General features: G+C 33.5%; 1 protein-coding gene across 4 annotated transcripts in view; it reads right to left on the bottom strand.

Annotated features, from left to right (window-relative positions):
* Positions 1-331: 331 nt before the first annotated feature.
* Positions 332-13,263, bottom strand: part of MEMO1 (mediator of cell motility 1) — a 143,880-nt gene continuing 130,948 nt past the window's right edge. For all 4 annotated transcript variants that reach the window (XM_050754146.1, XM_050754145.1, XM_050754144.1 and 1 more), the window contains 2 exons: positions 2,372-2,476; positions 332-1,001 (listed from right to left, as the gene is read on the bottom strand). In XM_050754146.1, the coding sequence (XP_050610103.1) occupies positions 870-1,001; positions 2,372-2,476 (237 nt within the window). In that variant the 3' untranslated portion in view covers positions 332-869. The remainder of the gene's footprint in view (positions 1,002-2,371; positions 2,477-13,263) is intronic.

Raw genomic sequence — 13,263 nt, 5'->3', positions numbered from 1 at the left:
AGACTATCAAACATGATCTTTGAAGTCAATGATTGCATCTACGTCCTTTTACCAATCTTGAATATATATTCTGTTACAATATAGTAATGACACAAAGGGATGTCACAGACAAAAAGGCAAACTGCATGTAATTTAAAAAGTTAACTTTAAGATTATATGATTCTAATTTCTGATTTTTAAAAAATCATATAAATATATAAAATATAAAATACATCCTAATATATTTTTACATAAGAGCTGAGGTTTACCATTTTTAACAAAAATTCTGAGATGGAATTAATAAAAAACAATTTTCATATATACCACAGAGCAATAAGTTTAAATCAGACTATTTTGAGTTGTGTAGCCCTTTATTAGCAACTAAAATAGAAGGTATCTGTTGTACAACATGGGTAGTAATTGACTATAACTGGAGATTTATTATATTCTAATACAGATCATTTATAAATGCAATTTCTTTATTAAAAAGCTTCCACCTTTTTGTTTGTTTGTGTACAATTTGCAAAACTATTCTGAAAGCGGAATATATGTGCACAAGTCTGCAAAGAGTGCAAATTTAGGATATGGTAAATGCTTTACAAGTTACTTTCAAAAAACTGTCTGCCACAACTGAGCCTTTACATTGTCATCTTTTTTGATGAAAATATTTTGATGCCAGCCTTCCTTCCACTGCCCTAAACTATAAAGCATTTTTTAATGAGTTGAAATTAAGGAAGGACTACACCTACTAGAAAAAAAGAGAAGAAAGTTCTATTAGTTTGAGGTTTCAGAATCCCCCCAAACCAGGACCAGTATCTTGGTAAAGGCTAGGCTGGGACCCCGGACAGAGTATGAGAATGTGCAGGTGGCATCCCTGAGGATTCAGAGCTTCAGTGGACTGTGAGTGCTCCAGCTGCATAACTCACTGAACTGTCTTGCCAGTTTCTACACTGGCTTGACTGGGCATAATTCAAAAAGGAAAAGCTCATATTCATTCCATTCTTCTGGAGCTCTGTGATAGCCTAGAAAAAAGAAAAATTTAGTTAGGACACACGTCACATAAAAAAGTGGGCACTCAATGTGTTTGTGGTTTGACTTTGTCCACTTCACAGCTAAAGCCTAGATATCTCTTTTGCTCTTTTGTTACTTGAATTTCTCTTGTTGTATCATATTAAAATAGAAAAAAAAAAAGAATTCCTTATCATTCTCTCAAATAACTTCTAATCTTGTTTCTTGATAATTAAGCATCAGTCATCATTTACCCTCTCTCTCCCTGTAATAAGGCCATTTTTTAAACCCTTTTTAACTTTTTAAATATATTCTCTTCACTGTATAAACCAAATCCCTGGCTACTTCTGTCTTAAGACATCAGAGTCTTTATCTGACTTTGACTAAATTTGAAATGTATATAAATTAAAATCCAGATCTAAAAGGTATATGCTAGGATTTTTACTTTAATTGTAGATTGGTTCAGCATTTACTTTATAATAAAAATTTTATTTGATTCAATTAAGATTTTAGGAAATTAGTACAGTTTATTCTAGCTTCAATTTCAAAAATTAGTTTAAGTTGAAAAGCTTTTCTTTGAATCAATCAATACAGTTTAGAAGAAAAACCCTTCCTAAAAACTCACTATATATTACCTTTCAAATCACATTAAAATAATACTGGACTTAAGGTCCTACCTTAGTCTATTCTGGACTATATTATCTTCTCCATTATTTCCCTGCCTCTCCAAATGAGCCCATTGTTACTTTCTCCTCCCAATCCTGAGTATACACTTTCTTCTTTCTTAATGAATGTCATATTTTCATTCTTCTTGAATGAAAATTAATAGTTTTCCTAATTAGAAGAAAAAAATAATGCTATTTCTCTTTCTAAAATCCAGCTAACCAAAACTTCTGACTCTTATCATTCCTTAACTGAAGTAAGCGTTATTTTTGTTTTAATGAGAAAAACACACATCATCTGTCTTGCTTTATCACATTATGAACATCTTAAGTTTAAGAGCAGAATCTTCCATTTATTTTTTATAGAGTCTAGACCACTAAATAAAACCAAAAAAGTAGTAAGACCATATATCTCTTAAAAGGTCATGTTGGTTTGTATTTATAAAGAGCATATTGGAACTAAGAGTCAAGAGAAAATGTGGGTCTCTATTCTAAATAACTTTCTGTATTTAACAGAAAGTATGGAACTGTATTCCAATGATAAATAACTTTATTCAAGTGACCAAAAGCAATGGAACTCCAAATTATATTAAAGATACTAAAAAGAAACTTGACCATAGGCACATAAAACCAATGATGCCATTGTATCACAACGATAATGAGATATTTTGGAGTATTATATGACCAAATGTTAAAAGTCAAGGCTTCCTAAGGATACTTACATTTAATAACACCCCAATGGGATGTCTTCCACATATAGTATTATGGTATTTCTTCAAGTAATTGCTAAAAGATACAGGGTCTAATTGTTCTATAATACTCATACCCTAAAAAAAAAAAAAAAAGAGGAAGAAAAAAATAAAAGAAAAAGGACAACATTTATTATTTCCTAATTATATTTTAAAACTGTTACTTAAACATAATTCTTCAATTAGGGAGACACAAAGAAAATAGATTAAATAAACCTTGTGAAACATCAAACTCATTCATCAAAGCTATTACCATTATAGTCAACTCTCTACTAACAGAAAACTTTTAATCCCCAGTTTATTTTCTCCAAACCCCAGGTATGTTTCTATACTACTTTAACCAGTTGTCATTCAGCTGACAATCCTCAAACATTTCATAATATCTTTCTTCCATAGAAAGAATACACAAAAGTAAATCTGCTGTGAAAATTTGTATATGAAACTTAAAATTTAATTTACTTTGTGGCTGTTTTCTCCATATCCATTATATTCTTCCTGTTATTGGCATTAAAAATCAAGAGTTAATTGTAATTGAACTGTTTCCACAACATATACTTAAAGGTATTTTAAATCACCAGCATTAAATAATCTAGGTTTGTGGAAAAAAAATACCACGAACTAAGAAAAAAGTTAGCATATTTTAATTAATTTAAAGCTCATGATAAAGGCAGGCTTAAGCAACACAGATCTTTTTTTTTTGAGCTGGAGTCTTGCTCTATCACCCAGGCTAGAGTGCAGTGGTGGGATCTCGGCTCACTGCAACCTCTGCCTCCTGGGTTCAAGCAATTTTCCTGCCTCAGCCTCCCAAGTAGCTGGGCTTACAGGCACACACCGCCACACCCAGCTAATTTTTGTATTTTTAGTAGAGACCGGGTTTCACCATGTTGGCCAGGCTGGTCTTGAACTCCTGACCTCAAGGGATCTGCCCACCTCGGCCTCCCAAAGTGCTTGGATTACAGGCATGAGTCACCACACCCAGCCTACAACACAGATCTCTTATGAACAAGATTAACAATAAAGGAAAGCTTTTTATCTCTTTATTCTTTAAGCTAGAATGCCTTGTTTTCACATCTTAATACAGAATAAAATTTGTCAGACTATTGTAAAAACAACCACTATGACTTGAACATTAGTTTATACTAAATTCTACAATCTCCAAATACATTCAAATAATGCATTTACAACTCATTAATATATAGCAACTTTAACTCACCAAGTCGGGGAAATAAATCATTGATTCTAGCTGATTATACATACACCAATTATATTATTTTCCTACTCAGTTAAAACACTTTCTATTAAATAAACTGGATTCATACTCTCTGGGAGAAACCTAAATGGTGGTTTAGGGACTTAACTGGTTATTTTGTGTTTTTGTTTTTATTTCACATTTTAAAAAAACAGATACAGTGTAAAAGCACCAAAAGTAATCAAATAAACATCCGTTAAAACCAAAAGTCATCTGGAAAATGATAATCAGTGGGTAACATAGAAATTTTACAGTGGCAGCATCAAAATTTAATTCTATAAAAAAACTTTCCTTCAGAATATTCAACTCCTTCACAAACATTATCAATATTCCATATATATATATCTGAAACATAGACATATACATGTGCAATCAACTTTGAATTGCTTGCACATCAATTAGCCACTCTCGGATTGGTCCACAACCAGTTTGTAATGCTAAGTTGGTTGTTTCCTGCCAACCACAGTGCTTCCAGGTCAACACTCTCCACTGACACTTGGTATATAAGCTCAGAGAAATACAAACTTGAAAGTTAAACCTAAGACGGGCCAGGCATGAGGTGGCTCATGCCTATAATCCCAGCACTTTGGGAGGCTGAGGCGGGTGGGTCACCTGAGTTCAGGAGTTTGAGACCAGCCTGGCCAACACGGTGAAACCCCATTTCCACTAAAAATATAAAAATTAGCCAGTCATGGTGGCACACGCCTATAATCCCAGCTACTTGGGAGGCTGAGACAGGATAATGGCTTGAACCTGGGAAGCAGAGGTTGCAGGGACCCGAGATTGTGCCACTGCACTCCAGCCTGGGCAACACAGCAAGATTCCGTCTCAAAAAACAAACACACATACACATACACACACATACACACACACACACACACACACACACAAAGTTAAACCTAATATAAATAATATCATAATTCTGATGCCAAAAACATTACAGTACATTTCTAACCCAAGAATGGATGGCACTAATGCAGAGATGGAATTATAAATCTCTTCCATAAATAATGGATGATCAAGATATAACTTCCCTAGAGCTAAATGAACAGAGGCCTAAAACAGGCAAAAGTCCTGGTTCTAAATTTCTAATTGCAGACTCTTTCTCACTGACTATTCTGATGTATTAGAGTATAACAAGACTCATACTAACAATTCTTTGAACACTTACATAGCTACAACTTGCATACATATTGTAGGTGAACTTTTAATGCTCCGGAATGAAGTCTATCTAGGACAGCTTACCTTAAATATAAATCATTTATTAATAAATAATGTGACACCAAGATTCTAATGTACATTTTAATATTAAAATCTCAAAGTACATTCAGAACAAACATCACATTTAACTGATATGAATTTAAACAGAAGAAAACTAATGATCACATTTCAGAAGACAAAGAATTCAAAGTAACTGGTCAAGAAAACCTAACACAGAAAAACAGGAAATTAAATGCAGAAAAGATACTAGTAAGTAAAGAGTTAAAAATGAAGATATACTGGTTAAATTACGAGAGAAAATAAAAAATTGATATGATAGGAGTTAAGAAATTAAATGTGCAAAAATTTTAATTCTTTAAAGTGTGCTATAAACCTACTAGTGCAAAAATTAATTCAATTATACTTAATTAGCTGACACAAGTGTCTCTTTATAAGGAAAGACAGAGGGGAAAACTAAGGCTTTTCTCATAGGTGAACCTCTAATTGAAAAATTCATGAAGTAGGCAAACAAAAGCAATAATGATAAAATTTAGAAATGGAACATTATTAACTAATACAGAATAATGGTGAATACACTTTTAGATATACCTATGTTTTTATGTTAACAGCTATGAGATTACTATTAGGAAAATTCCAAAAAGACAGAAATGCTACTTCAATGCTGGTGGCAAAAGTCCAAGACGATGAAAAAGAATATCCTTCCCCAATTATGCTGAATTAACTGTTTTATTTCTTAAAATAGTAGAAGATATCATCAGTGAGTCTAAAGTCCAGGCAATGAGAGCTTCCTAAGGCCTAGGATAGTGATAATTTGATTGTTCACATAAACTTGACCTAATGTGGAGGAGTGAAATGGGTCACTATACTATTCATTCAGCTCTAAGATGCTCTAAGATAAGGCAGACATTATAAACACCAAAAGCCCATCCATCAAGGATACAGGCTTCTGAGGAATTTAAGTTTCAGAAAGAAATCCACAAATTAAGGATACAGGTTTCTGACGAATTTAAGTTTCAGAAAGAAATCCACAAATTGAAAGCAAACTCCCTAAATTTAAGGGGTGAACCAATCTATCATTGTGTTGACTCTTCAAGTAATTGGTGAATGTTTGTGATGTCAAACTCCAAGTGGCAACCCTAAACTAAATAGGCAGTATTAACTGACAAAGCTCAAATTCAGGACTCTGATAAGACAACAAATTATCTTCCCTCTTTAAAAAAGTTTGCCTAGATTTAATAAAATGACAATCTAACAATTATCACCCAGAAGTAAATCTCTCCCAAAAGTAATAAATGCAAAGGAGTAGCAAAACTTTTAGAGGCACTTATGAAATAAAAACTAGAATCATTCCAACCACATAATTAACACCACATTATCAAATCATTAGAATTTTGGGTTTATAGTTTAAAGGATATACATTTATATTTGCAGATAAGTACACATTTAGTGACGTGGGGTAGGAAAAGGAAATACTCTAGTTTCTTTAAGAGGCATCAAGATAAAATCGTTAACAGTGAAAGTTTAATGGAAAAAACTCACCTTAAAAATAGCACTGCTAAGTAATGTACTAATAAATGGCTATCTTACAAGCGATGTTATAAAACTTACTAAGAAGCTATTGGCTTAGGTTCAAGAGAAAGAAGTGACAAATGAGGTGACAAAGGAACAATTTTCACTTTTAAAATAGTAGGAAGGAAGAAGAGTAGTTCATGTTCAAATTAAGTGAAGTAACTGATAAATTTAAAAGAAAAAGAAGTTACAACAGATGAATACAATGACATTTTCAGATTATCCTTGCCGAATCATAATTTGCCAATGTCCATAATGAAACACTGGTCTACACCCAAAATAGTAGTATAATAAAAATGATAACCTATGACCATTTCATATGAATAACTATGACTAATATTTCAAGTAAGTAAAGTTTACAAGATCAATATCTCCAAATAGGTTCTGCTTTAGTCACAGTAATTATTGACATCGCAAAGCACTAATTACCAAAGAAATTGGTCTATAGCCAAAAAAATTGCAAGACTTTCAGAGTTTAGATATCCTATGCTACAGTTACATAATTTTTCCCAACTACATTTGGTAGTTCATTCTATATTTTGTGTTTTTTCACATAATTAATTTCTAAGATATTCAAGTGCTAGATATATAAACATTTTGCAATAAGAAGAATAGCTATTTTTCTTTTGCAACTTAGAAATGGTTTTATTTTCTAGCCTTGTAATAACTATATTTGGTAATAGTTTCCAGTTAAAAAGGAACAAAACTTAATTAACATGCTAATTTTGAACAGATGTAATCTAAAATTTTATACTTAGTTTCTTTTTACTCTATCAAACTTTCAAAATGTATACTTATTACTGCAATTCAAAATCGTTAACATTTTTATAATGCTTATGCAGAGAACCATCCAAGTACATTTTGTCTGAAAAGATCACATATGAAAACTAAGATATTGGTTCTCAAACGAATTAAATTATTTATAATATAAAATAATCTCTTAGAAAAGAAGTACGACAAAGTACATTCACCATCTGATTAATCAATTAAGACAATACATTATTTAAGTCTGCCTAACAGCAAGTGTACATATATATATGTAATATAAACACACCTAAGTTTATGTCTAGAGCTAACCATTCTTATTATTTTGACCCATGTATTCTAACTCCCAAAATTGACTTGTAATTTGAATCAACAGTATGCTAATAAAATAGAACACTTATGTGCCATTTAAAAATTCTAAATATAAATAAAAATATCTCAACAAATGGACCACAGAAATAAACTCCAAGTCCACATGTTAAAATCAAACATTAAATTCAAGCATATTAATATGAAGCAAATACTCAATATTTATTCAGAATTTTTCAATATTTGAGACAGGGTCTCAGCAAATTTCAACAAAGTTCCACAACTGAGTTCTGTTGCAATGACAGGGTTAATGATTACTATAGTAAGCAATCTCATCTCTGTCCTGGCTTTAATGATCTACTGAGACCTCCCAAACTTACATCTCTAGTCGGATTGAAAGCCTTCTCCGAGCTCCAAACCAAAACAGTCAACCCATTAGCAAAGTCCTTTTGACTCTTATTTCTGAAAAGACCTGAACTCCATCCACTTCATTCTATCTCCACCAACATCACCACAGTCCAAGTTACTATCATCTCTCCCTTGAACTTCTGCCAATGGCCCATTGTTGCTACTCCTTTTTTTTTTTTTTTTTTTTTTTGAGACAGAGGCTCGGCTCTGTCCCCAGAGCCAGAGTGCAGTGATGTGATCTCAGCTCACTCTAACCTCACCTCCACCTACTGGGTTTAAGCGATTCTCCTGCCTCAGCCTCCCGAGTAGCTGGGACTACAGGCATGCACCACTATGCCTGGCTAATTTTTGTATTTTTAGGAGAAAGGGGGTTGTGTCATGTTGGCTAGGCTGGTCTCAAACTCCTGACCTCAACTGATCTGCCCGCCTCAGCCTCTCAAACTGCTGGGATTACCGACGTGAGCCACCACCCCTAGCCCCATTGTTGCTACTTCTGACCCTCCTGTATAATCCATTTGCCACACAACTACCAGAGTGACCTTAAAAATAATGCAAATTATATAATCTCACTTCCTTTATATTGTATTTATATAAAGTTCTTCCCCTCAATTATTACCCTATACTATCAGCTCCCTGCCTCTTTTATACACACCACTCTTCTTACTCTTATGCACCATACTCCCACAACACTGGCTTTTTCCTTTTCTTCTAACACACCAGCCTCTTTCCAAACCTAAGATCTTTGCACTGGCAACTTCTCCGGTCTAAAATGCTCTTCCCTCTGATCTTTACTTGGTTTGCTCTTTCTTATCATTCCGAACTCACTTTAATTTTCATCATCAAGGTAGTCTTTCTCAGACCACTCAATCCAAAGCCTCTAATCATTTACCATCATTTACGGTTTTAGGTATTTTCTGCACACATTACTACTTGAAACTAATTAATATATTTCCTTACCTTTTAAAATTAACATGTATCTCCTCCAATTAGAAGTTTTATGACAGTAAGAACCATGTTTGTTTATTGCTGTATCTCCACCAACGCCTCAGGATGTATACGTACTCAAAAATAACTGGCAAAATGAAAATCCAAATGTCGATCTGATTGACATCTCTACTTAGATGTCTTAAAGGCAATAGCAAACATAACATATCCCTAACAGAATTTATGATCTTCCTGCCCCACCAAAAAAAATGTTGGTCCTTTCTTCCTGTGCTTATGGCCTAAATAAATAATGTAACCATCCAACCAGCAGCAAAGCCAAAAATTTAGGAGTCATCCTTGACATTTCCTCGACCCCCACAAGCTCAATCTACCTCCAAGTCCCATCATCAATTTGTCTCCTAAATATACTGTATATATTTCTGTCCCTCTCTTCTACCACCATCACTCCACCCATTGTCTAAATTACCATCGTTTCTCATCTGGACTACCTAACTGGTCTACATGTATCTCCTCCAGCCTCCTTCCAACCCATTTGCTACACTGCAGTCATATGGTCTATTCAAATACAAAACCAACTTTATCACTTCCCTATTTAAGATCCTTCAAGACAGCTGTTCTAGAGTCTTTAAGCTTCATTTCTCACCACCCTCCCCATCTATTATCATTCATTCAACAAATGTATATATTGTGTGCCCACTGACAGGCACTGGGATGGAAAAATGGACAAAGTCCCTGTTCTCATGAAGCTTATATAATCCAATGAGGGAGATAACCCCAAGACAAATCAACAAATGAATAATAAGTCATGCAGTAATAAATACCTAGAATAAAAATACAGCAGGGTAAGGTCAATGAACAGCTGTTCATCCAAGGAGCCTAATGGAAAATGATGCACGCTTTTTGGCTGTCACAATAATTTGAAGATGCTATTGGGACTCAGCGGGATTCCAGGGATGCTGACACAAGACAGTTTCATACACAAAGACTGTTCTCCATCCATAAAACTACAGAATATCTACAGCCTTAATTATCTATACATTAATTCTACTTTGTATACAAACAGAAATAAGTTTTGCATTGATTTTAATATACAATGAGTTTCCCAGGAATAAAACTATCATGCAAAGTGAGGGAAGACTGTACTTGTTTTGTTTACAAGTTTACTAAGAATTGTTCACCATTTTGGAAAATCAAGTCACTAGCAATGGCACTTAGTAATTTCAGTCACTAACACACACCTGTGTAAGAGTGTATCTGTAGCTGTTTTTACATTAATAATACTATTCATAAACATTTGAATACTTCATTGTATCTTCTAATTTAGTTGTGCCTGGGCATTTACATTCTTAAATACATATTTATTATAAATTCCTTTTATTTCCTTTACATGTTACAGTTAGGAGAGTCATGTTTTCAAATTGCATACAGGAAGATTATATCCATTAATTTATTCATTTGAAAAATATGTACTGACCACCTACTTATATTCTAATCACTATTCTAGGCACTTTGTATACATCAGTGAACAAAACAAATATCCTGATTGACAGAAATGTAGTTAAGTATTTAGTTTTTTAGAAGAAAAAGTGGAACAGGGTATGGTGGACTGAGAATGCTGCAAGGGTAGGATGTAGGATGCAAAATTAAATAGAGTAGTCAGAAGGCCCCACTGAGAAGGTGAGAGCTAAGCAGACTTGAGGTAAGTGAGACAGTCAAGTGCAAAACAGGCAAAAGCCCTAAGCTAGGCACATACCTGACATTATCAAGGCACAGTAAGGAGATCAGTGTGTCCACAGTAGAGTGAAAGAAGAGTAAAAGTAAGAAGATGGAGGGCTCTTAACATTTGGGGGCTGCAAGTCACGTTGGTCCTTTTTGCCTACCCATTGTAAAGACACTGGCTTTTATTCTGACTGAAAGGGGGCAATTTTACAGGAGATACGGAGCAGAAGAGTAACATGATCTGATTTAGATTTTAAAATAATTGCTTTGGTTCCTACTTTAAGCTACCTGAGACTGACAAACACAAGAGTAGGTCTAAGAAAACCAGTCAGGAAAGTGGAAGGATAGGACCACCATCATTTGAATTAAGAAAGTCTATGAGTAGAACAGGTCTTGGTGGGAAGAAAATCAGGAACTCCGTTTGGAATGTGTTTAGTATGAGCTGTTTATAAGACATCCAAGTGGAAATTATGTATGGTGTTTGAAAATGTGGTTCTGGCAGGAGTTACTCTTACATTTTGGTGCAAAAAGCATTACTTTTTCATAAAATTTAGTACAAACTTGCTAAAGACCATGTCCAGGAAGACTTTATTTACTTTGAAAATTTTTAGTACTGAGGTATCTTTCAAAATTATTTTCTGTATGATTACTTAACCAAAAAAAAGGTAATTTTAATGACAGGGAAAAATTTACATGCATAACATTAATAATTTATATTTCACATATATACAGCCATTCCTCCTTATAGATTCTTTCCTAAATGAATAAAATATAAGACAAAAAAGGTTAAACTGGGGCAAAATGAGAATCATACAGGTGATATAATCTTAAGTCAAATCTCTCTAAGACCTCCAATTAGGAATTAATGTTACTGGAAATTCTGAAGTAATCTCACAGTTCCCATCTTTAAAAACTCCTCCTTTGACTGTGTTTCCCTGGATCTCCTCATCTACCAAGTCAGTTAACATTTAAACACTGCTCCTTTCTGTCATACTCAAAACTAGTAGAGAACAATTTTTCACATTTGGTTTTTGCCTCTTCGTTCCAATTTACCTTCTAACCTGATTCCACTGAAACTGCTCTTGCAAGGTTCTTAATTCACCTCTGTGCAGCATTTGATACTCTTCCTCCCTCTTTGCTAAATAAAGCTCATCCTCTCTGTGATATTGCTCGTTCTCAGTTCTCTCTAAGCAGAATTCTACTGACTCTTCTTTATCTCCTCTTCCACTTAATGCTGGTATGTCCATCTGATCTAACTCCCCCTTTGTTCCTACTCCTTATACTCTCTCTGGAGATTGACTCTGTGAACAATGGCATTAACATCCTTTCTTCCCATCTATTCCTCATACATCAATAATTTCAAAATGTTTATCTCCATCCAGACCTACCTTCATGTTCTAAACCAGTACTGTCCAATAAAAATATAATGCAGGTCATATATGTAATTTTAAAATTTATTGTATCCATATTTTAAAAATAAATGGGTAAAATTTATTTTAAGATATTTTATTAAACACAATCTGGCAGTATCATTTTATAATATAATCAAGATAGATTATTTTTGAGATATTTTTGTTCCTTTTATACTACATGTTCAAAATCCGGTGTATATTTTACACTTACAGCATACCTCAAGTTGTATAACCACACTTCACATACTCAATAAATACATGTAATTGGTGGCTACAGTATCAAAAAGTGCAGTTCTAAACAACACAAAAGCCATGTCTAAAACTGAACTCATCTTTTTCTTTAAATCTGTCCCTCTTATATTCCCTGTATTAGTGTGTACATCTATATACACACGGAAGCCAGAAATCATCCCACATCCCACCACTCCCTTAACATGGCACACCCAATTAATCCCTAAAGTCCTTTTCATTCTACCTCCTAAATGTATCTCAGCTCTCTATATTGTAATGGCTGTTTCTAAGTATGTTCAACCACTGGACTCTAACTTCCATTAAGTCATGGACTATGTTTTCTCTTGTTTATGTCTTCAATACTGCACAGAGTACCAGACAAACAGCAGATACCCATTAACCATTTGCTTTGACAATCATTAATCATTTGCTATACGGACAAAGCCAGAAAAAGTTTTCTGAGGCAACTGAGAACTAAACCTCAGAATAAAAAGTCAAAGGAGAGTTAATCAACTGAAATGAAAACATCAAGAAGCCAAAAGAGAAGACAATACATTAAAATCCAAATAAAATTCTAAAGGTAAAAGTATTGGACAATAATTGGATTTAAAGTAGCAACTAAGCTAAGTTTACATATGATAAACACACTAAGTAACGAACTTTGCATTCATTACATTTGGCTTTAATAAAATATACTACATGACATATTCTATTAATACATTCAAATCCAGATTCCTTACTAAAATATTTGATCTACTTTAGACCAAATAATCTTATACTAAAACATACGCATAAGGTTTAACACATTGGTAGAGTCGATTTGAACAAACTGAAGACTTATAAGCTGATAGAATTTAAAGACAATTTAGAGACCATCTAGTCCAAGTCTATCTTCTTCCGGATAAGGAAATGAAAACTAGAATATTAAAATAATCTGTCAACGGTCATAGAGAGCAAGTTAGAGTTATTCTGCTATATTTAATACTGTTTATGAGTAAATCCCAAAATTATTTGTGTTATTTAAAAAATTAAAATAA

The sequence above is a fragment of the Macaca thibetana genome, chromosome 13 (assembly GCF_024542745.1).
Source record: "Macaca thibetana thibetana isolate TM-01 chromosome 13, ASM2454274v1, whole genome shotgun sequence".
NCBI lineage: Eukaryota > Metazoa > Chordata > Mammalia > Primates > Cercopithecidae > Macaca > Macaca thibetana.
The sequence above is the reverse complement of the archived record's forward strand: the minus strand, read 5'-3'. Positions and strand labels throughout refer to the sequence as shown.